Source organism: Echinops telfairi, unplaced genomic scaffold, assembly GCF_000313985.2.
Source record: "Echinops telfairi isolate 266 unplaced genomic scaffold, ASM31398v2 ScPeMD7_32;HRSCAF=126, whole genome shotgun sequence".
Lineage (NCBI taxonomy): Eukaryota > Metazoa > Chordata > Mammalia > Afrosoricida > Tenrecidae > Echinops > Echinops telfairi.
This window is the reverse complement of record NW_022103929.1, coordinates 2,351,212-2,377,038: the sequence shown is the minus strand read 5'-3', so window position 1 is coordinate 2,377,038 and position 25,827 is coordinate 2,351,212. Positions and strand designations below refer to the sequence as shown.

General features: G+C 38.1%; 2 protein-coding genes across 5 annotated transcripts in view; both read left to right on the top strand.

Annotated features, from left to right (window-relative positions):
• The window catches only part of RABGAP1 (RAB GTPase activating protein 1), a 188,934-nt gene that overhangs the window by 109,378 nt on the left and 53,729 nt on the right, over positions 1-25,827 (top strand). The gene's annotated exons all lie outside the window — the stretch shown is intronic.
• Positions 13,820-17,282, top strand: GPR21 (G protein-coupled receptor 21). Its single transcript, XM_004716470.2, has 2 exons — positions 13,820-13,974; positions 14,407-17,282. Exon 2 carries the CDS (start codon positions 14,802-14,804, stop codon positions 15,849-15,851), a length of 1,050 nt encoding a protein of 349 aa, XP_004716527.1. The 5' UTR covers positions 13,820-13,974; positions 14,407-14,801; the 3' UTR covers positions 15,852-17,282.

The window sequence follows — 25,827 nt, the reverse complement described above, 5'->3', positions numbered from 1 at the left end:
CCACCAGGATTTCAGCACTTCCTCTTTGTTACATTCCCCTTGATCATGCCCTACAGGTCTCCCACACGCACCTCCCCACCAATTTGGATTGCTTCCAGCATATTTTTAATACCCTTTTTGTGGTAAAATTAGGTGCCTCGGTTGATATTTGTGTCAGCTTCTACTGGAGTATATATGGTAACTATTACTCTTCTTTCTCCATAGATAGTTGTAATTTTTCTTGATCTTTATTTAAATGAATACAATACAGTATGTAGTGAATGTCTGAAGACAAGACTTTTTATTCCCATCAAGAATTAGTCTACACCCATCAAGAATGACATGTGACCCCATGTACGACCTAACAAAATACTGTCTGGTCTTGTGCTATCCTCACAATTGCTTTTATGTTTAAGCTCATTGATGAAGCCACTGTGTTGCTCCACCTTGAAGATCTTCCTCTTTTTTGCTACTCCTGTACTCCACCAAGCATGATATCCTTTTACAGGGATTGGTGTAGATGCAATTTTATACAAATGTAATTATATACTTACTAGTCTTTTTATTTAAGTGTTTTGTTTTTAAGTGTATTCCTTGTCCTTCTGCTGGTTAGCATTCACTCTGTTTCCAGTATTTATACTCTCTGAACACTGGTTTGGAAAACACCTGGACTTGTGTTCTTTTGATACTGTTGGTACTAGTTATGTGAAATTAGAGACATCAGGAGCATGCTTTATGGTTGTTTTTCATATTTAATTTAATTATTTACATTATGCTTCTCTAAAGAGGCTGTTAACATTTTACAGTTCCTGGAACAATTTTGGAAAGTACCCATTGACCCATATTAGTTATCACTGTATTTAAAATTTTGAGTCTAGTGTATTTTTAATTCTTAGCTCCTTGGACTGACAGTAAAATTACGTGAATTGCTAATTTGTAAAATATCCCTTCATATCTTTTGTGCATTTTGAATTGTTTTTTAAATTTTGGACCATTCTTAATATTTTTTGACCATTCTTTATATATTATGTACATTCATCTTCTACATGTGTGTTATAAATCTTTTTTTAAATATATTTTATAACACTTTACTGTATGGTTTCATACCATGCAGTATGAAGTATCATATATAATATACATTTTTAATTATGTAAAAAATATGTATTGATAAAGGTCTCTCCTATGTCTACATTTTGTAAATGTAGCTTCCAAGGTTTTATCTGTATGTTTACAAGATAAACATATTTTGCACTTTATTTTTTAAGCCTTCTATTCATCTAGAGTATCTTTTTGTACATGGCATAAGAGAGTTATCCAATTTTACTCTTTTGCCAATGGATAACCAGTTAATGGTCATCCTATTTTCATTTTGAGTGAATTAGAATCTTCATTATATCTTCAGCTCACATATATACTGGGCTGATTTTTTAGATGATCAGTTTATTGATCTGTATTTCCACATCAATATTGTAGTGATTTGATTGCAGAGGCTTTGAGTTATGTTGTGATAGCTGGTAAAGCAAGCTTTTCTTACTGTTTCCTATTTCATACTTTACCCTGATTATTTATGTAGTTTAATGCTTCACATAAAACTTAACAGTAATTTTATCCAACCACCCTATAAAGTTATATAGGAATTAAATTAGAATGATATTTTATTTACATATTAATTTAGGTTTGAATTTATACTTTTCTAATGTCACATCTGAGATTTGGTCTCTTGTGTGTATTAAAAATACTTTAGAGTTACCTTCAAATCTGTTTCATGCTTTTTTATATTTCTTCCTAAGAATTATCTTGGGATAACAGTTGTATGAGCCCCTGATAAAATGTTAAAAAAGTGAAAAAACAAAAAACAAACAAACAAACAAAAAGAATTATCTTGGACTGGTCTTATGGCAAATATAACCAACCTCCGCTCCCCCCTCACCCAGTTGCTGGGTGCTAATTGCTACAATAGAGGGAAACCATTTGAGTTTTGTTGTTTGTTTTTAAATTCTCTTTTCATCTGTCTCTTGATTAATACTCCTAATACTTTGTACTAGCATCTTTTGAACTTCTTGGGTATACAATAACAACAGCAAAAGCAATTTCACTTCTTTTTTCAGTGTTATACAAGTTATTTGATTTTCTTGGTTTAGCCTTTCTATTTGATGGAAGCATTATGACATTATTAAGTGTTGATGGTGATAATTAGAATTCCTCACTACACTAAAATCTGTGAAATTCAGAATCTGTGTAAAGTGAAAGCCTATCAGAGGAGCAAAACTTAAAATATATTTTATTAATAGAAATACAAATGTGGTGAGACTACACCCTGTTAAAAACAGAAAGCATGCAAGATCTGGAAACTCAAAGTAGTCCTGTGAGTGACTTCAACCTGGTTCTCCAAGACGTGAATGCAACATACTGGCATAAATGAGGGAACCAATAGAGAGGTCTGAGGTGCTGGCCTCAATCCCAAACTACGTGGACAACCCACCCTCCCCCTAAAAGAATTTACTTCAGAGGATAGCACTGAAGCTACAGCTCAGGGAGAAGGACATGTCTGATCAGAGCACACAGGAGCAAATGAAGGGGAGGAAGAGACTGTGGAGCACATCCTGGCCCGCCAAGCCCTGAGGACAATAGCCCTGCTCACAGCAGCCAATGCAGAGAGGACCATAGGGCCAGCCCCACCATGAGACATGACATCCATTACTGACCCATAACACTATTGGGGACAACAATGGAGACACAGTGCGGGAATTGTGCCTGATCTGACCCCACCACACCAAGGCGAAAAACTAAGGGCATGCAAGGGGAGCAGAGCAACAAAGTCCCCAGGGAATACCAAAAATAGACTTTGGTGCCAGGGTATGACTCCTCATCAGACTAGACCGGAAAATACTCCTAAAGGTCAACAAACAGACCTTAAAACTGTTTATAGGCTTTTCTCTCTCTCTCTTTTTTGTTTTGTTTTGTTTTCTTTTGCAGCTTTGTTTAGCTCTGTCTTATTTTTGTGTATATAATTATCTCTGCATGTCTATTTAGATAAGATAGGCAGGATAAATAATGTGGAGAAAACAAGGGACCAACGATTCTGGGGGGACATGGGAGAGGGGGAGGAGGGGAAAGGAAGTAGGTGTTAACAAACCCAGGGACAAGGGAACAACAAGTGTTCTAAAATCGATGGCAAGGATGGTGTAGGAGACTTGTAGGGCTTGATCAAGGACAATGTAAACCGAGAGGAATTCCTGAAACCCAAATAAAGGTTGACCATGATAGTGGAACAAGAGGAAAGTAAAAGGAAATAGATGAAAGAACTAGGAGGCAAATAGCATTTGTAGAGGTCTAAATACAGGCATGTACACACGTAAATATATTTTTGAATGAGGTTGGGGAAATAGATCTATGTACGTATATTTATAAGTTTAGTATTAAGGTAGCAGATGGACATTGGGCCTTTACTCAAGTACTCCCTCAATTCAAGAACACTTTGTTCTAGTAACTTGGCATTCCATGATGCTCATCTTCCAGACACAATTGCTGAAGACAAAATAGGTGCATAAGCAAATGTGAAGAAAGCTGATGGTGCCTGGCTATCAAAAGTTATAGCATCTGGGATGTTAAAGGTTTGAAGATAAACAGGAGGCCATCTAGCTGAGAAGCAACCAAGCCCACATGGAAGAAGCACACCAGCCTGTGTGATCACGAGATGTCGATGGCATCAGGGATCAAAGTCCCAGAACAAAATATCATATCATTGTGAATGAGAGTGCAGAGTGGAGACCCAAAGCCCATCTGTAGACAATTGGACATCCTCTTACAGAAAGGTCACAGGGTGGAGATGAGCCAGTCAGGGAGCAGTATAGCACTGATGAAACATACAACTTTTCTCTCATTCTTTAATGCTTCTTACCCCCCACGATTATGACCCCAATTTTGCCTTGTAAATCTGCAAATCAGAGCATGTACACAGGTACAGATAAGAGTTGGAAATGCAGGGAATCCAGTACAGCTAAACCCTTGAGAGTAGCCATACCAGGAGGGGCAGGGGAGGGATAAACCCCTGAGAGTAGCCATACCAGGAGGGTAAGGGGAAGGTTGGGGGAGAAAGGGGGAACCGATCACAATGATCTACCTATAGCCCCCTCCCAGAGGGATCAACAACAAAAAAGTTGGTAAAGGTAGACATCAGTCAGCGTAAGACATGAAAAAGTAATAATCTATAAATTATCAACAGTTCATGAGGGAGGGAGGGTGGGTGAGGGAGAGGGGAAAAATGAGCTGATACCAAGGGCTCAAGTACAAAGAAAGTGTTTTGAAAATGATGATGGCAACAAATGTGCTTGACACGATGGATGTATAGATTGTGATAAGAGTTGTATGAGCCCCCAGTAAAATTATTTTTTTTTTTTAAAAACAGTCCTGTGAGCTCTGGCTCTTGTCAGGCTTCACTGTAGTTGATTTTAGTTAAAATAGTTTTCATTTTTCAATGTTGTGGAAAATAATGCTTGGTTTTTAGTAAATTATTTTTTATTTAGTTTAGGTGGTTTCCTTCTAGATCTAAGTTGTATGTTTTTATAAGGAATATGTATTGAATTTAAGGATTTAAGGAGGATAAGGATTGAATTTTATTAAGAGCTTTTTCTACACCTAAGGGATCTTCAAAAAGTTCATGGAAAACACATATTAAGAAAAAAACATGCTGCATCAATTTCAAAAAAAATGATTTTGCCTCAAATAAACTAACACTAACTTGCTATTAATGTGATTGAACAGGATCTCGTTTGAAATCATAAGTTTGTAAAGAGCCCATCAGAGCAACATGAGTTCTGAAATATTTAGACAAAACATCATCAAATTTATGGTCAAGCTTGGATGGAAGAATGGTGAAATCATTGATGTTTTTCAAAAAGTTTATGAGGACAACATCCCCAAACACCTGCAGTTTACAAATGGATGGCTTGTTTTAAGAAGAGATGAGACCATGTTAAAGATGAAGTCCACAGTGACAAGAGCATCCAAATCATTTTGCAAGAAAAAATTCATTTTGTTCATGCCCTGATTGAAGATGACAGGCAATTAACAGAAACAGTAGCCAATAGCATAGACCATACAGTTGGCCCAGCTTACACAATTCTGATGTAAAATTAAAGATGAGCAAACTTTCTGTTCTTTAGTTGCCAAACGTTTTATACCCAAATGAGAGCAGATGCAGGGCTTTCAATGGACATTATAAACAAGTGGGATCAAGACTCTGAAGCATTTCTTGAAAGAATCATAACAGGAGATGAAACATGTCTTTTCTAATATGATCCTGAAGGCAAAAGCACAATCAAAGTAATTACTACCAAGAGGTGAAAGTAGCCCTGGCGGAGCTGCAGCAGACTGGTCAAGGTCACACAAAAAAAGCAAAGGTCACGGTAACCGTGTTTTTTGATATTTGAGGCATTTTACTTGGTAAACTTGCTGGAGGATCAAAGAAGAATAACATGTACTTATTGTGAGAGTGTATTAAGACAATTAGCCAAAGTTTTAGCCGAAAAATGCCCAGGATAGATTTACCAGAGATTCCTAATCCACCACGACAATGATCTTGCTCATTCTTCTAATCAAACAAGGACCATGTTTTGAGAATTTCTATGGAAATTCAGTAGACATCCACCTTCCAAATTTTCATTTGGTTCTTTCTGAATTCTCTGTATTTCCCATCCTTGAAGAAATCTTTAAAGGAAATTCATTTTCTTCATTAAGGAATGTGAAAAAGATTACATTCACATGGTTGCATTCACAGGATCTTCATTTGTTGTTTTTGAAAAATCATTTTATTGGGGGCTCATACAACTCTTATCACAATCCATACATACATCAATTGTATAAAGCACATTTGTACATTCGTTACCCTTATCATTCTCAAAGCATTTGCTCTCCATGTAAGCCCCTGGCATCAGCTCCTCCTTTTTCCCTCTTCCTCCCCGCTGCCCCCTCCCTCATGAACCCTTGATAATTTATAAATTTTTATTTTGTCATATCTTACACTGTCCGACGTCTCTCTTCACCCACTTTTCTGTTGTCCGTTCCCCAGGGAGGGGTTATATGTAGATCCTTGTAATCAGGTCCCCCTCTCTACCCCACCGCACCTCGACCCTCCCAGTATCGTCACTCTCACCACTGGTCCTGAGGGCTTCATCTGTCCTGGATTCCTTGTTTCCAGTTGCTGTCTGTACCAGTGTACATCCTCTGGTCTAGCCAGATTTGTCAGGTAGAATTGGGATCATGATAGTGCGGGGAGAGGAAGCATTTAGGAACTAGAGGGAAGTTGTATTTTTCATCGTTGCTACACTACACCCTGACTGGCTCGTCTCCTCCCTGCGACCCTTCCATAAGGGGATATCCAGTTGCCTACAGATGGGCTTTGGGTCCCCATCCCGCACTCTCCCTCATTCACAATGATACGGTTTTTTGTTCTTCGATGCCTGATACCTGATCCCTTCCACACCTCGTGATCACACAGGCTGGTGTGCTTCTTCCATGTGGGCTGGATCTTCAGTTTTTTAGGACTGGATCCAAGGTATCATCACTTAGAAAAGTGTCTTGACATTGATTTAGCTTGTATTAAGAAATGAAGTTTACATTTATATTTTTATTTCTTTCATTCCTGTTTTCCACAAACTTTTTGAAGTCCTCTTGCATTAAATATGATTTCCTTGTATTTGTTGGATGGAATAAATACCGAAGTGATCAATATATTAGCCATACTTGATAATGAACTTCCCTTGACTTCATGGAATGAATTTCTACAGACGAAGTGCTTTCTATATTCTTTCTTACGAGGAGTTGTTTGACTGTCGTCTCTCTAGCCCTATCTCTAGGCAAAGCTTGTCAGAATCAAAAGGAAAAACCTTAAGATTAATCCACGGGGACTGCCATGCCCCTCTTAACTCCAGTTGCCTATAAGACTTTCAGCTCTTAAAATCTATCGAATCAGATACATTAGAGTGGAGAATGAGGGAAAGGAAGAAACTGGTCTCCAGGCTTCCAGAATCCTCTTCCTTTGGTTTTTATTTTCACCTAAAAATCAATGGCCCTTTCATTCAATGAAATGGAAACCACTTTCTCTTATGCATCTTTTTAATAATGAGCTTAGAATAATGAAATAGTAACATACTGCACTGGTGTTTCCTTTTCTTCCTTCCAACTTGCCTTATAGTATTTTCTGATACTGATTTGCGTTGTTTTCATAATATTTTCACTTGAAATTATAAGAATTATCAACCTTAAATTGCAAACGTTTATCCATCATACACATTAGTGTCTAACCCCTAAAAATAATACTTATATCTCTAATTATTTTTATTTCTAATTTAAAACCATCTCTGATAGATTTGGTAATAGAGTTGGTCAAGATTTGGTCAAGAGTTAATAAAGATCAAAAGGTTGATTTAGCAAAAAGGACATTGAGCACTGAGTTAAATAATCTTTAGTACTACGCTCAGCCCTTTCACTACTTTTATGTGAACTCAAATGAGTTTCTGTAATTGAAACCATTTTTTAAATTAGGTTCCATAGTAAATGGCTTATCATTCTATAAGCTACAGTATTTTGAAAAATCAGAGCATGTTTCATAACTGAACATTTCTTAACTATTTAGTTCTATAAGCAAATAGGTTGTGGGTAGACTTTAGAACTATATTGTCTGCTCCTTTAAGCAGTTGTTACAGTAGATGAAATTAGTTATTTGTGCAACATAATTTTAAGTCCTTACATCGCATCTCTGTGAAGTAAGTTCCCCTCCTAGTGATTTTTGTTTCCTTCAAAAAGTTTGTGGAAATTTTCTAATTTCATTTTTCCATATACTTTTTAAAGCCTCCTTGACTCTGTCTTAGGAGTGCTGAAGGTATCTTGAATTATAGAACCAGAATCAAACTTGTGTGTGTTAAAATTATTTACATTGGTTAGATTTTTACCTATAAGGAGATCATTTCATATGCATAAACACTGTACTTATAGGTGAATTGAACATTTACCATAATTAGATTAAACTTGATAGATCCTCTGATTTGAAAAGCAGGATCGCCTATTGTTTTATTAGTCTCTTGTTTGTGTATTTAATCGAAAATAACTTCTGAAAGCCTGCTCTCTTTTTACCCTGTGATTGGCCTAATAGATATGTGCCCTGGTAATGGGGGAAATGGCAGTTATTTAAGTTGTTAGGATAAAGTTGTGTTACAATTACAGAAACAACAGTACATAGTACTATATGTAGCTCACAGGACGGACTGCTCCTCCTCACAGTCACAGGCTCTCTCGTTTAGACATTACTTGAGCAGAAGAGTTGCTTAGCGTATAGTAAGGCACAGGATGGCATACATGGGGTTCAGAGTCAGGGGAAATAACATGTTTCTGCATCGACTGTACTAAAAAATGGTTTTTTGAAATGTTAAATCAATATTTAAAACTCATTTTCACTCAATAATTGATGAATAATGCTCAGAAGTAAACCTCATAAATTTGAAGAACTGAGATTGATCCTTTCTTGTCAAAAATAGTTAATCTTCTGAAAAGCTTGCAGAATAAATGTGATTTGAATAGTCTTTTCCTCTTCCCTTTCTAGTTGGGATTTTGATCTTATCTTTTCTTTTTCTGAAGCAAACCGAACTCTGTGCCATGGAGTAGATTCTGAGTCCTGGCAACGCCACTGGACGGAGTAGAACAGCCCCTGTGGGTTTCTGAAACCATCCCTCTTGGGGGAATAGAAGGCTTCATCTTTCTCCCATGGAGCAACTATAGTTTCAAACTAATCTTCTAGTAGTAGGCTGATCCATATGCAAGTTGCCATTTCTGTGAATCAGAAATGGTTAAATATTACCAATTTTATGTGGCTCATCATATTCTTGGCCTTTTACAACGTTTAAATAGGATTATTTTTTAGTTAGATTGATTGCTAAACACTGAAGGAATTTTGCTGTGATGATATAAGAAGAAAAGGACCTGAACCTCACGAGGTAAACTATGATTTTGTGTCAGTTTCTGGCCTCATTACATTGTTCTTAAAGGACATCTTATGGCCAAATTTTCTGTTCGCTTTACCAAGAAAAATGTTATATATTACCTGGGCATTTAAAAAAACAGATTATAAAAGCAGTACAGTGAACCCTCGCCACTTCGCACTTCGACTTCCGCGGCTTCACTCTATCGCAGTTTTTGCGTAACAGCACATGCTCTGTCATTACTGCCACTGATTGGCTCATACTGTACACGCTTGATGCCATAAATAATATAATAAATAATAAATGATAATTGTAACGTCCAAAATGTTTTACTGTATTTTCCCTTTTTCGTTTAATAAATTGGGTAATACGAGTGTAATGGTGACTAAAGGGTGTTTTTTCATGTCCTCTATGCTCTAACTACGAAAATATTTGATTTACAAATAAGGAATCCTACTTTGCGGAATTTCATTTATCACGGTAGGGTCTAGAACCGATTAACCGCAATAAATGAGGGTTCACTGTATATAGCAATTGGGAAATTTGGAATATAAAAATTAGTAAAGAAGAAAAATTATTGATGGTCTTAATATCCAGAAATAACTACATTAGATGTTTAATGTGGCATCAGGATTGGAGGAAGAATTATTAACCTATGATGGGCACATGACACCACATTGCTTCCTGAAAGTGAGGAGGACTTGAAGCACTTGGTGATGAAGATCAAGGATTGCAACTCATTGTAAAGAAAATCAAAATCCTTGCCACTCAGCCAATAAATAACATGATAAATGGATAAACTACTGAAGTTGCCAAGGATTTCACTTTGCTTGGACCTATAGTCAGGGTTCATGGAAGCAGTAGTTAAAAGCAAAGCATGCATTGCATAGGGAAATCTGCACAAGACCTCTTTAAAATATTGAAAGACAAGGATGTTACTTTGAGGACAAAGGTGCACCTGACCTAAGCCTTGGTGTTTTCATTCACCTTATATGCATGTGAAAGTTGGATTTGAGTAAGGAAGACCAAACAAGAATGGATGCATTTTTATTATGGTGCTGGTTAGAAGTAGTGGAGGAGTAGTTACGCATTGGGCTGCAATCCACACAGTCAGCTGTTCAAAACAACAAGCCAGCTCCTCAGCTTTCTACTCCCGTTAATAGTTACACTCTCAGAAACCCACAGTGGGTCACTGTGAGTCAGCATTGACTCAATGGCAGTGAGTTTGCTTTTGGTTTGGATGGACTGCCAAGAGGACATAAAAAATGAGTCTGAGAAAGTGCAGCCAGAATGTTCATTAGAGGCAAAGATTATGAGACTTGGTTTTACATACTTTGGACATGCTGTCAGGAGAGACCAGTCCTCAGAGAAGAACGTCATGCTTGGGGCAGCAATAAAAAAAGAAAGGCCCTCCACAAGGTGATTGACACACTGGCTTTGACGGTGGTCTCAAACATGAGAAAATTGTAAGGATGGTGCAGGACTACGTTCATAATGTCATTATGAGTCAGAACCAACTCCTTGGCACCTAACAAAAACATTCTTAGCAAAATTGTGTTGGTTACATATTTGTGTATATGCATATATGTATGTATTTGTGTGTATATTTAAAACAATAAACCAACTCACTGCTAAGGAGCTAATGTTGACTCATAACAACCCCCTGTGGCTTTCTTAGAAAGTCCAGCGTTTCTCCCTTGGAGCTGCTGGTGGTTTTGAACTGCTGACCATGTGCGTTGCGGCCCAATGTGTAACCACTACACCACTAGGGCTCCCTTCAGTTATGTATATCTACTTACCCCCCCCCTCAAAACAATATATCATAAGTGCATTATTTTAAAGGAGAATGTGTACGTATATAGATTTTTTTTTTAGGAATATAAATTTACTTCTGTGTTATTCTGGGTTGACTAGATAAATGCAGAGTGACTCATGTATATAAGGAAGTTTATATACAAAAGCAGTTGGATATTGAGAAAACATCCCAGCCCAGTCCAGAGCAGGTCCATACATCCGATATTAGCTCATATGCCTGATACCAGTCTATAAAGTCGTCAGACTCACAAAACACATGCAATGACGCTGAGTGCTGGATGATCACAGGTCAGTGGGTAGAAAGTCTTTGGATCCAGTGGCGCAGCAGCTCAGCGCTGGCAGGATCTCATGTGGCTCCTCCAGTTTCCAGGGCTACATTTGGGTAGGTGCATGGGTCATCTCCTCGGGGATGTCTCGCAGGAAGTGAGCAGAGAGTAGTGTCTCCTACCTCCGAAGAGGAAAATACAGGAGTTCCCAGAATTCTCAGGAGAAGACCCTTCCCACACAGAGGTCTCATTGGCTATCTCCGAATTGACAGGCTAGACTCCACCCCTACACTCTTAATCCTCAAACTGACACCAGTTTATATAACTACCACAGCTTCCTTCTCTCTGTCATTAGTAATTTCTCCAGATGAGAGTATATGTTTTTAATTCAAAACAAGACGCTTGAGAACAACTATTACAATAATTTGTTGTTTTCTTACACTTCTTATTTCATTCAAGTTATCCAATGTCAATACTTATTTTGAGCTTTGGAATACTTACCCATCCATTGCAGCTCATAGCGAGATTATTAGGGTGAAAGGAATAATTTAGAAGAGCAAAAGCAAGTGGAGGTCCAGATGATTAATGATGATCTACAGAAAGATATTAATAATCAAAGATGGAAATGATCTTGAAAGTTATTGTAGAAAATTTTTCCCAAGACTTGGTACTGAAGAGGGAGGGGGCGGTGTTTAACCAAATTTCACACCTGAATGTCTGGGAAAAGGTTAAAGATGGAAAAAAGTATCAAGAGAGGCTTATTTGGTAAAAAAATATATTTGATTTTGAAGTCACAGAACATTCAGGTGGAGAATGTCTGATTTAACAGGCAAATTGTCATTGGAAAGGGGAGCTCAGCAGTACAGGTAGGGCTAGAGGCAGGAAAATTAGAGGGAACAGTTGATTCCAGATCATCGCTTTGTCTTTCCAGGCACTTGCAAATGTATTACCTTGTGAGCTTTGAGATCCCAATGGGCCCAAGTGCTCTTCTATGGCTTTGAGCTGCACAGTCCTAGGAGAAGAGTGGGGCACTTCAGGACTCCAAAGAGCCCAGCCTCAAGCAATGCAGTGTGATTAGGGCCTGGGTGGGGCAGCACTGCCCTAGTCTGACTGTTTAGAAAGACTATTTTAGTTACATACAGGAAAAGTTATATACTTCCTATGAACTTGCTAGATAATATTAGTACGTTTTTTACATATTTTGTGGCTTCTAATTTTCAAGAGGGAGAATTTTCCTAATTTCAAAGACAATAAAACTAAACTTAAGAAAGGTTAAATAAAAGGGGGGTGGGGGGACTAAGGATTCAGTCAGACATAGCTTTGATGGCCTGTCAGTCCGTTTCCCATTTCTTATTCCCTCATATGCCAAATAACATTGTGTAGAAGGATTTAAACCCATTATCCCTTGGTCTTTTCATTATACTTCACTTTGCCATACCTTCCTGTGAGGTGTTTTGGAATTCCTTGCCTCCATGTGAGAAACACAGTGCTTCTGATCTCAAAAGGCAATCCATTGATTCTTGGTTTTGGGGTGGCCATTTGCTGGAAGCGAGAAACCGTGTTTGTAAAACAAATGAAAGTTGAAAACACCATACATGTCTCCACCCAGCTGTGTAGACTTCCTGGAGTGCAGACAGATGCCAGCCTGGGCTTATTTTCTCTACACTGCTGTTGATACTGTTGTGTGCCATGGAGTTTCTCTAGGATGAGCTGAGAGTTCAAAGGCACCTGGAGGGAAAGAGAGTAAAAACACCCATTTTCCACAGCACCCTGCAGTTAGCTGAAAATTGTAATCATTTATGACGTCATCAGAAAAGCCACAGTATAAACCCAGTTGGCATTGTTTGAAGTGGACACAAAGAGTATATTTTATAAGACAAAGGCCAATTTGTACTGTGAAACTTCCCATAATTTTCAAGCTGGGCTGGAAGTGGCTACATTTACTTTCCCATCTTTATTTGGACTTCTGCATACTGCTTCTCAACAAAACTATAATCACAAAATGGCTTTGCAAAACTATAGGGCACTGCCATGTACAGGGACCTGGTGATTTTTCTTGGTGCATATTATTTGTCGTGTTCAGAAGGGGTAAGGCTATCTTTATTTTTCTCTTGAAAAGATGAATTTTCTAGTTTGCTTTAATTGTGATTATCTTTTTGGTTTTGAAGAAAGATGTGAGATGTGGTACTCTGCTTGCTTAAAGATTACAACCTTGAGAACACAGTAGGCCAGCCCTACCCTGCCATATAGACTCATGATGTGTCCACATCAACTTGGCAGTAATGGGTTTGGTTTAGTTGGGTTTTCTTAATGTTAGTCATTATCTAGTAAATTATGAGAAGGAAAATTAAAGCTAAATGTTTAGGGTTCTAGTTACTACTTAACTTAAGTTGCCTTGCACTGTTAATGTTAAAATTCATGAATATTGCTCTCTATTCCTTGGGGAAATCCTGCAAGGAAGTAGGAATTTCCCCTTATCATTCCGCCTCTAGCAGTGTATTTCAGCCTAACCCCTAACGGCACCGTGTCCCTATTAATTCCCCATCTCTTTACAAACTGTCTAAATTCTGCTCATTTGCTAGAAGGGACTTTCCAGACAGACAAGAAAACAGCTTTAAAATGCTGCACTGCGGGCTGTGGGCATATTAAGTCATCCCCGCCTGCCCCCCCACTGTGCAGTCTGGGAATTGAGGGGCACCTCTCTGATGATGCATTCTAATGAGATGCCAGAGTGTAGTGCGCAAGCGTTTTCTTTCCCCTCCCCCTTTTCTTCCTTTTCCCAAACCCTGTCTTCTCCCTGTTTCCCCTCCTACTCCTTTATCCCCTCCCTCTGTCTCAGTTCTGCAGTAATCTGGGCTGAAGCACATTCCTGCTTTTCCAGGCATTCTGTTAAGGATGTATTGTGGCTTTTGTTTGGATTGCAGCATACACAATTACAGGTAACACATTGAAATTGAACTAAACAGATCATTTTTCTTGTAAATTTTGTAACGAGGCAAAATATCCCATTGGCATCAATGAAAATAAATTAGCTAATTTTATCAGTGATAATTATAGTGAAACGTTTTCAGAAATGTAGAGGTAATGAAAAAATTTAAGTGTACTCTTGTTTTCTCCCTGCAAAAGGCTCTAATGAAAGGAATGGGGGTGTAGATTGATTTGCCTTCTATTGATTTTGTTTTATGTTAATCTTCAAAGCTTGCTATTGCTGTGCTTCCTCTGGAGCCTAAGGACCAGTGTTATGTGGGGTGCTGCTGGGGGTAGCCATGGGTATCTGGTGGAAAGGGTGATACCAGCCTGAGCTAGCCAGGTTCTTTGATTAGGGTGTTAGATGCGAAATGTAAAATTGCTCTCTCCTTTTCTTCTATCAGCTGTTTAGAGGACCCTCATTACAACTCCTGCTGAAGTTCCTAATCTTCCTCCCTTCTCTTCTGCCCCTTCCCCTACCCTCAATTGGCCTGAAGACATTATCCCCAGAGTTTATCTTACTCTCCTGGTGCTATGTGTATGGTGAACCTGCCACTATGGCCACATCTGGGACTGGCCAGACAACTGCTGCTGGCTCTCGCTATTCCAAGAAGGATTTAAAGGGGAATTGTACTGCAGGCAATGCACCAGAGCAGCAGCATCAGGATCGTGGGGACTAAGGCTCCTCTGACATTATTACACATGCACAGAGCTGACCGCAATGACAGCAGTTGCTCCTTTGAACTGCCAGCAGCAGCCAAGTGGCAGCATGAAGTGAGAGATCACTCCTGAGCTCAAGATGAACTTCACCTTGGATGGTAATCAGAGCAGCCGCCCCTTTTGCCTCTTGGCATTTGGTTATTTGGACACTGTTGATTTTTGCCTTTTGGAAGTGCTGATTATTGTCTTTCTCACCGTATTGATCATTTCTGGCAACCTCATTGTGATTTTTGTATTTCACTGTGCACCTCTGTTGAACCACCACACTACAAGTTATTTCATACAGACGATGGCGTATGCTGACCTTTTGGTTGGGGTTAGCTGCCTGGTTCCTTCTTTTTCTCTCCTACACTACCCGCTTCCAGTAGAAGAGTCGTTGACTTGCCAGATATTTGGTTTTGTGGTATCAGTTCTGAAGAGTGTCTCCATGGCTTCTCTGGCCTGCATCAGCATCGATAGATACATTGCTATCACTAAGCCTTTGATCTATAATACCCTGGTGACACGCTGGAGACTGCGCCTGTGCATCTTACTGATTTGGCTGTATTCCACTCTGGTCTTCCTGCCTTCCTTTTTCCACTGGGGCAAACCTGGGTATCATGGAGATGTCTTTCAGTGGTGTGCAGAATCTTGGTATACCAACCCATACTTCACCATGTTCATTGTGATGATGTTGTATGCCCCAGCAGCCCTTGTTGTGTGCTTCACCTATTTCAACATCTTCCGAATATGCCAACAGCACACAAAGGAAATCAGTGAAAGGCAAGCCCGTTTCAGCAGCCAGAGTGAGAAGGCTGGCGAAGTGCAGGCTGGCCCCGATAAACGCTATGCCATGGTCCTCTTCCGAATCACTAGTGTATTTTATATCCTCTGGCTGCCGTATATTATATACTTTTTGTTGGAGAGCTCTACTGGCTTCAGCAACCACTTGGCATCCTTCTTGACCACCTGGCTTGCTATTAGTAACAGTTTCTGCAACTGTATCATTTATAGTCTCTCCAACAGCGTCTTCCAGAGGGGATTAAAACGCCTCTCAGGGGCCATGTGTACTTCTTGTGGGAGGGAGACCACAGACAAGGATCCTTACACAGTTAGAAGTAAAGGCCCCCCTAATGGATGCCAGGTGTAAAGTGGCACAGATATTGGGTCACTGTGTGTGTACATGTTTGTGTGTATGTGCATTTTCTTTTTTTATTTCTTTTTATATCTAGTTTACTAGGAAATCTGGGACAAAATAATTTGATGTTCAGCAATCCCATAGAATGGTCCATCCAAAGTAACCCTCCAAGCATACAGAAAATGTTTTTCTAAACAATATATTTAAACCAGAAAAATCAGGACCACAAAAATAAAAATTCTTCTGGTTTCAGTTTTTGAAATGCCTTGAAAATGACTCCACTTCTTAGATTTAAAATAAATAAAGGCCCATCTAACACCTCTCTTAAACTGGCATGACTGATTCTGGGTGTGAAAAGCTTCAACATTTTAAAAAGTCATCATTTTCTTGACCCACTCTGGGTTCTTTCCAGCTGTTCGAGTTCCATGTGCAGATGATTTATTTTAAGATAGACTGATGAATTAACCCAGATTATATGTGAGGGGGCTTCAAACAGTTCCTGGGAAAATGGAATTAAAAGGAAATAAAATTTTGTGAGCATTCTGGAGCCCCTCCGTGTGTACACGTGCGTTCCAAAACATACCTGATGATAACTTCTAGCACTGTCATTTAGAAAGCTTAATGTTTTATTCTCTTGAGAGAATTCTCATTAGGGGGAATGTGAACATTTAAATAATTTCAGAATGTTACACTCAACAGTGAAGCAGAAGTGCATCCAAATCATATAATTTCTGAAAAACTGAGTTACTCTTTGTGCCCTACTTCACAGAGATCTAAAGAAATGTGTGCATAGACATGAAAGTGTTGTGGTATTTGTGCCTTACCTTTGTTTTATATGTGTATTGAGAATATGTGAATTGAGTTGGATTTCTATTTTACAACAAATAACTGATAGGCTGATGGCTGTAATTTTTATAATGGTAAAATATATACAAGGTGCCTTCTGTTCTAGCTATAGAAAAAAATTGGCATTATAGAACATCAAAGAGAAGAATATTATGAGAAAATGAATAAAAGATATATACTGTTTTAATTAGTTCATTTTTTAAATGCAAGGGTGGTTTCTTTGTGGTTAAATTGAATCTATAGAAGCAGCTCATTTCAGAAAACTTCTTTTTATTGAATATTAATGAGTCCCCCCTTGAAGGAGGGATGAAGATGTCTGGCTAATCCCCGTCTCCTTTTCTTGTTGTTATTTTCTTCCTGGGGGGATGTAGCGAGGAACCCTTTGGGACACATTTCTTCCCTTAGGAGTACTCTATTTTCTTTTTTAGCCAAACTTCTCACCAAAGCCATAAAATTTATTATTGTTCTCTAGCTGTGTTAGTGAGAATGATGCATTTATATGGAGTAGTGATAATTTGTTCATAAAAATGAATGGAAGGGGTTTATTTTTGAAAAAGAGGGGATTCCCAGCAGTTCCAGGCATTCCCAGCAGTTCCAGGCATGATACTATTTCCTCTACTGGTTTCAGTAATTTGGGAATTTTCAGGAAATTTATTTGATATCTGCCTTTGGCTAGATGTTATAATCTGAGTGCTACAATGGTGTTCACTGAGATGGAATATGGAAGAAACCCAAGAGACGTGGGCTTCTGAATCCAAGAAAGGACATGAGTATTTATAAAACAGGTAGATAGGCTTTGGGTTTTCCATCTTGACTTTAGAATCCCCCCTTCTCTTAAATAGGGACAGTATTTTTGGATTTTAGCCATCAATTTTATTTTAACCTGAAAATATATAATTTATTTTTCTCTTATTTTAAATGAATAAATGTTAGGTAAACATCCAAAATTCAAAATCTGAGTTCTGTCCAAAGCTTGCTCACACTTTATATTTAGTATTAAAATTTTGATTCTAAGCTATTTCAAAATAGAAATTTTGAAATAAGCTATGTGCAATGGCTTTTAAATTACTAGTTTGGGAAGAAAACGCTTTTCCTGGATTCTGGAAAGTAATTGCACACATTTTTCCTTTACTTAAATGGTAATGATCTAAAAAACAAAATTTACACTTTATGTATTTTGATGTATTAGTACAAACTGTGAAAATTGTCTAGCAAATATGGCAATCTTTAAGACTTCTAATTTTTATCAAAAACAGATATGAAATTAGAAAGCTTTACTCTCTTTTTTCCTCAGAAAGGGCTCCATCTTACAAGAATGAAAAAAGGAAATAGCTGTTTAATTTTCTTGTAATGGCCATTCAAGCTGGTTTTTTAAATACCAGAAAGATAACAAATCTCTTACTAAATGCTTTTGTTTATAGCTTTTCTACATTATTTTTTAAGGACCAAATTCAAATACAATTAGAGGCTTTTTTTTCACATTTGAAGCTATGATAATGTTGCAGACAAAAGCTAAAGTAGATACTAAATTTATACAGTGATTTTAACCAAAATTAAAGGTCTCCCCTCCCCAAACTGATACTTGCTTAAAGTCGTGTGTCCTTCTAGTTTATCGTGTCCTTATTGTGCTGTATGAACTCGTAAGGTTTTTCTCATGTATCCAGTTGCTCTTTTTACATTAGTTGTCCATACTGCATTTTAATGTGTATGTTAGAATGTGGAGGGGCCCTGAATCAGTCGGATCATCTCCAGTGGCTTGGGGCAATTTCTATGTGACACATTTTGAAAATCTGAGTGTGTTTGTTTGTTTTAAATAATCTTTTTTCATCTTGGCACATTTAATAAAACATTTGATGTTTGGCTTAAGTACCAATTTGACTAGTTCGGAATGAGGGGAAAATGTATTTAAATACCATAAAAATGTATTTAAAACCTTGGGCTTTAGCAGGACATCTCATTTAACTTTATATGGTATGTGACTGATGTCAGAAGAGGCATACACTGATTGAGTTGAAGTTATTTTATATTAAATTTTGAAATAAGATTATATTATTATATTTATAAATTAGTTCTGTGCTTTACGTAATGATTTCATTTTAGGCATATTTGCCTCAGCGGAGAAATGATCGTCACAAGGACAAATGTAACCGCATCAGCATGAATGTTTGATGTTTTCATGGGCCTGTTGACTTGTAGCAAAATTCCATTTGACAAATGGTTTTGTGTAAGCTTTATTTATAGATAAATACTTTGTGAGCCTTTTATAAAGACTTTTTTTTACTTGAATTAAGGTCTCAATGCTTTACAGATTGAGAAAACTTGAATTTTTGTAATATAATTACATTGTCCACCTTCTTGAACTTGAATATGAAGTGGCAGGGATACACAGACACCTGGTTAGTGGAGTGATTTCACTGAGGATTTCCTCAACTTTCAGATTTGATTGGAAATCTGCACAGGGGCTTTGTAGGAAATACATTAATTTCTGTGTTTTTCTGTATAATTTGACTAATAAATGATCAGAAAACCATTATTTGTTATACGAGCAGAATTTGGGAAGTTGAAGGATAGAAAATAATGGGATTTTAAAAAGTCTTCATAAATCACTTTATGTGGTAAGTTTTTGCATGATATTTTGCATTTAAGGATGAAGAAGCAAAGTATGAATATATATATTGAGTGTACATATTACTAATATATTTTTCAGACTGATAATGCTTTAGACATTTCGGTGGCTATAAATGAGTCATGTAGCTTCAATTTCAGGGCTACCAAAGGACCGCATGATCTGATAAAATGAACTTTGAACTGAGAATCAAAAAAAATCTGGGTTTCTATTACAAATAATTTGTAAGGTAGGGCAAATTGATTTGCGAAATGCTGTTTTTTTCTGTAAAAGTAGATAATGATTCCTTCATGCATCATATGGTAACATTGAGAATTGAATTCGTTAATGGATGTGCAAGTGCTTTGTAAATGCTAAAAATTCTGTGCAAATAAACATGATTGTTGTCATTTGTTCTCTTACACTTTTGCATGTCAGGAAGTCTACCCTGGGACGTGTTTCCCCTCGCCCCATGCTAGGTCACGACACCACAACACTTGGCGATCCCAAATTTGTGAACAAGATAAATCATCACTTTTCTAAGATGACAACAGCTTGGAATTGAATATAAAATTGCTTTCATTTACTTCTTTGGTTTGTGCTCAACTCTCTGGCAAGGAACATGGCTCTTCACATCTTTATCCCCGCGGTTCTAACATAGAACTCGGCTCAGAGTAAAAGTTTTAAAATATTTTATAGAAAGAATGGTTGGCCCATTCTATGACTTCTAATCATATTCTTTCCATAGTCAAATTTTCTTCTTCAATTACTTATCTTTTAGTCTAATTCTTTTTAAATCTTAGTAGTCTTATGAATCTGAAACTCTCCGTGAAAGTAGTCTATAGATGCCACTGCTCTTGTATTCTACAAGATAGTTATTTTACGGATTAATACTAAAAGGACATTCCTAAACTCTAGAGCAATAACTGACGTGGTTTGTGTGTATCATCTATAAACTACTTACTTGGAAAAGCAAGATACAAAAGTACGTTGAAAGTTAACCATCACTCAAAAAATAGGATAGAGACATGAAGTCTCTAAGATGTTTAGTACAAAGGGAGGGGAACTTGGGAGCTAGAAAAGGACCTTGGAGATCCTTTGGTGTGAATTGCTTTGTTTCACAGGCAGTTTAAGATCTGTTTAAGGAACTAATTTAAGATCTGTTTATAATAAAATCCAGACTTCTGGATGTGTTATCTTAGTATACCATGCAGAAGGCTTGGAACTCTAAGCATAGGAAACAGTATGAATAGCAATATAAATTTTACTTGAGGTTTCTTATGTTTCAGTATTTTATAAACATTTTATTTAAACCTTCCAGTACTATGTGACCAGTTAGTTTCATTAACTCCGTTTTAGAGATGAAGAAACTGAGGATTAGCGTTGCCAGACTCGCTTAGCTAATTAGTGGAAGATCTGGGTTTCAAACCTAGGCCGTTCTGACTCCAACGCTTGCATTTTAAACTCATTTAATTCTCACAGCAACCTATGAGGTAGTTATTTTTATTAACCCTATAATACAGCTGGAGAAATTTAGGGTTAGAGAAGCATTAGATTTTTAGGAAGAAGAAAAAGGGCAGACTTCTATCAAATACAGCAGATTGAATGCGCAAGGTTAATTTTCTATTAACAAAAAGAATAGCATAAGCATAACCTATGTGGACTAAGTAGAAGACGAGCAGAGGTCATGACAAGATGAATGATGCCAACAGAATATGTAATATAGAAACACACTGACCAAATGAAAACTGACTGCAGAATAGACAAAACTTGAGTCCGAAAGTCAAGGGGGATGGATCAAAGAAACAAGCTGATTTACCCATGTAACCTAAGAAACACTTGGGAGTTGAATTCCCAAGATACTTCTTAGTAGCAGGGAATAAGAAAGAGGCTGAAAAGAGAAGAAAACTTTAATAGAAAGTGTATATAAAGAATATCTAAATATTGTCATGTCCCAGTCCCCCACTTCATCACACTTTGCTCCCCATCCCAAACTTGCCTAAGCAGTCAACTATATTTAATTATGCCAACAGGAGTTGGGAAGTTTGCTCATTACAAACATTGAATCGCAGACATTGGACACCAGGCATAGCCAATGATAGGATAAAGTACCTTGATCAACCCACGAGTTTCCAGAGAAGGTCTGCATATTAAATAATCAGCTCTTTTGTCCCACTTCACTTCCAGAATGTTTTTAGCCAGCCTTAAACCCTGTAAGTAAGAAAGAAATAGAGGCTAGTCTAAGGACTGGCACTTGAAGGTTCATATTACCTGCTTGGTCAACAGACCTTGTCCAGGCATATAGAGCTTCCGTTTAATTTTTCACTTCCTCTGTTTAAATATTAACAAACAGCCAGATATCGCTGGATTTATGAGGAAAGCTTCTCACATAAAATGCAGCATCCACTACAAAGGAAATGACAGGAAACACAGTGCAGGTTACAGAGAAAATTTCCCCAACTGTTCCACTTATAACTAAAATTGTTGGAGATTTTGCATCCATTAAAAGAACTGGGTGCCACGAGAAGGAAGCATTTAAGAGAACAAGAGCATTCTTGGGATTTAGGTCTAATGAGAGAGGCTTGCGGAACAGTTGGAAGATGAAGTAGGCCAGATAGTGGAGGTGGAGGAGGTAGAGAGAAGAAAAAAGATGGACACTAGTAAATGAAATGCAAGAAAATTAAAGGCTCAATCAAGGAAGCCCAAAGTCTGACTGACAAATTTCCTAGAAAGTGAAAGAGGAGGGAACTCTCAAGTGCCACCAATGGCCATGTCCGCCCCTGAAGGGTACGAGTCTCTCTCCAGTGTGAAGGTCCTCACACAATGGCGGTGGAAGGCTCCAAACCATGTAACAGCATGAAATTTCAGAACACCAAGGATGTAAAAAAAAAAAAAAATACAACAAGCTTCTTAGGCTTTGGGGAAGGGTGGAAAAATGAAAACATACAAGCTGTAGAGATCTTAATACCACTGAACTCTCATTCACATTGAAGCAAGAAGATGAAAGGGGGATCGCTTCAAATTTTTAAGAAGTGATTCCTAATCAAGAATTTTATGTCCATTCAAACTCATTCAAGTTAGGGTAGGGAACTAGCATAAACCTATTTTGAAATGTGCAGTTTCTTAAAACACTTACCTGCATTACATACTTTCTCAAGAAATTACTGAAGATATATTTCCCTCGAAAGAGATGTATCCAATAGGAAGATCATGCAGAACCCAGGAAACCAGGGACTCCCCAAACTAGCAAGACGTGGAGAGAATTCCTGTAAGGATGGGAATCCTAGGAAGATGGTTGTGCAGCAGCCCTAGAGAGCAGCATAACCAAATTGGAACAGGAGAGAGCAAAGCACTAGGAGCAGTGTCTATAAGGAAAACAATTTGAGATTTTGACCATATTGAGAAGAGGATTTCACAGTTCTGTCAGATCTATAGGGGAAGAAATTTTGATAGAAAACCAAACAAAAGAAAAGTGATAACTGCAGAAATATACAAGAAATTGAAGATGAACTCTAATTCACTCTGGCTCGGTTTCAAACCGTATTGATCTAACCCAAAATTTGTAGTGGAACTGTGTTGAAAGGTTGAAGGGGAGGGTGTGTGTGTATGGTGGGGGGAGCATGTAACAGTAGTGTCAACTTCCATTACTAGAAAGTCTGAAGACAAGGCCTCAAAGCAAAGCACCAAACTGCTCTTAAAATAGAGCAATCTGAGCGTTTCATTCAGAAATAGAAAGGGTGAAAGAGGGAGAAAGGAAATAGTTGGCTCTGGGGAGTAGGGAAGCAGGATGGAGGGACTAAGGACTGTGCTATTTTTCGTAATAACCCAAAAGACCAACCCACTGCCATCATGTCGATCCTGAATCAGAGCCAACCCTATGTAGGGTTCCCAAGGCGATGTAAAGCTTTATGGGAGCAGCCAGCCTCATCTTTTTCCATTGGCGTGGCCAGTGGGTTTGAACTTCTGACCATATAGTTAGCAATTATCAGCCCAATGCCTAGCACCACTAAGGCTCCTTTATTTTAGGAACGTTAGTTTTTATGAAAAACATGGACCACATGTAGTAAAATGCAAATAAGCTTCATCTGAAGCCCAAAGAACCCCGGGAAGAAGGAAAAGTGAGGAGCAAAAGATGGGGGCAAAGGCACTATTGTCTATGGCCCTTTACAGAGCAGTTTCCTATTCCTCACCGCATTTCAACTTGTCGGAAGATAAGCAAATGTATTTTTATTCTTCTCACAGTTGTGCTAGCAGAGCATTAGAACTTTAAGATTGACACTCCATGTCACGGTTATTTGTTTTAATCTTTTCAGATTTTTAAATTTTGGTTTTTGCCAAGAGAAGATAAAAACTAATAACATTTTCTTTGATACCATAAGAAGAAATATATGAGAAACAAGTGTGTATAAAATAAATGAACAGACTGGCACACAAGTATCTGTAATAAAAGACTTCATATGAAATCAAGAGAAGTGCGGAGATTTATATATTCATAGATAAGGGGGAGGCATTGTATGCGTTGCCATAGAAAGCAGCATGTATGTGAGGTAAGCTGCGCTCCTGGTAGCGTCCCTTGAAACACAATGGGCTGGCTACAAGTTGGGCTGCTAACCTCAATGTCCACAATTCATAATCAACCACAAGCCACTCTGAGGGAGGAGAAAGATGAGGGTTTCTATCCCTGTAAAGATTTCCAGTCTTAGAAACCCACAAGGGCAGTTCAGCTTTGTGGGAGCATCGCCACGAATTTGAATGGACTACATGGCAGTGAATTTGGGGGGAAAGCTCCTAGTAGAGTAGAATTTCAGCTTCACTCCGCCATCTCCATACACATAGTCTTAGAATCACATTACCATGAAGTCGCCAGCTGGACAGGGTAAAAGGAACCCAAATGAATGATCTCTAGGCCGTGATAAAATGATACACAATTATGAAACAATATTTGGCATGAGAATTCAAAAACAAAACCAAAAAAACCCACTGCCGTGGCTCATAGTGACCCTGTAAGTCAGAGTAGAACTGCCCCTGTGGGTTTCCAAGTCTATAAATCTTTTCAAAAGCAGACATGTCTTCTGTGTGGCAGCTGGTGGGTTCAAAGCCTGACCTCTCAGCTGCCAAGTACTTAACGACTATATCACCAGGGTCTCTTTGACATGAGGAAGCCCTTGCAAAATAAAAGGCACATCTTTATGTTGAATTACTAATTGTAGTCACTTAATGAGAGATTTGTTAGCTTATTATTAAAGGAAAATATGAGAGTTCAATTTTTTTCACAGTAAGATTTTTGTTGAGCTTTCTGAAAATACTTAAGGAATTGAATCAGTGACGGTCTTTCAGGGAGGAAGCAGAAGCTACAGCATTTAAAATAGCATGATTTATTCCTGAAATTGACTCCTGAAGGACAAAAGCCTTTGCTGCCAAAGCCATTTACAGCTAGATTGTCCCACCAAATAACAGTTTTAGCCCTATGTGTGTCTCTGACTTCGTTGCCCACTAGAGAGCAGAATCAGACTTAACGTTTTTTTCATTTAAAAAGTTCCCCTCCTTCATGGCATGATACTTGTAAAAATAGAAACCAGTCCTACTTAGGGTATGATAACACAATGCATTGTATTGGTCATGTGTTATATCGTGTAGAACAATGAAGATAGAGTCACATAAATTTCCCATCCTCCTTCTGGCAGTAAAGTATGTCTTCTGAGCTTCAAGAGGGCTCCTTGCCTTTACATGAGGATGGCACCACCATTACATGAGTCAGTTCACGATCATATGCATGTTACGCTGCCAGTAAGGCGCTTGAAACTGCTACTGCTCTTATGGTTATACTTGTGGTTCATGTTTTCTTGCTCTGTCTCTCCCTCTCTCCCCCACCCTTGAGATATGGATTTTGGAGTCTGACCCATTGTTTTCCCCTCTATAATTTGGGATATTATATCTTCATTAAAATTATTGTGAAAATGTGCTACTATCTTTTATCTAAAGTGTGTAGAATTGTGTTTGGCGTGTTGTGAAATCTCAGTAAAAGGTTGCTACTACTAATTCTTTGTCATACCTTGGCCAGAGTCTGCCAGTGATTTTCAGGGCCTGTTGCACATCGGCACACGCCGTCCGAGGAAAGGTTCTGGGAGAACGTGGAGCTGCCTGGTGGGCTTCCTTCTCTCGGGGGGAACCCCTTAGGTATTGCCTTGGATGGTTTGCTCACTGCTTTAAAATTGATGTTTTGTGCACTTTTGATGCTTTTATAGTGTGTTCTATAGGATGGTTAGTCCCATACAACTTCATGGACTTTAAGATACATCTGGTATTTGATACACTTCACCAAGGAACAAGTCATTGGTGCTTCTAAGTGAGAACTTTAATAGTTTAAAAAGTGGAAAGAAGCTTGGGGCTGAAGTGGTAAAGAGAGGTCATGTCAACTAAACTTTTGAAAACTTTTGGTCTTAAGAAAATGCATTGTGGCAAAGGACCTTTTAAGATTCCGAGTCCATATGAAGAGGGCCCATTTATTTCCTTCAGGAATAAAGAGTCCATTTAATG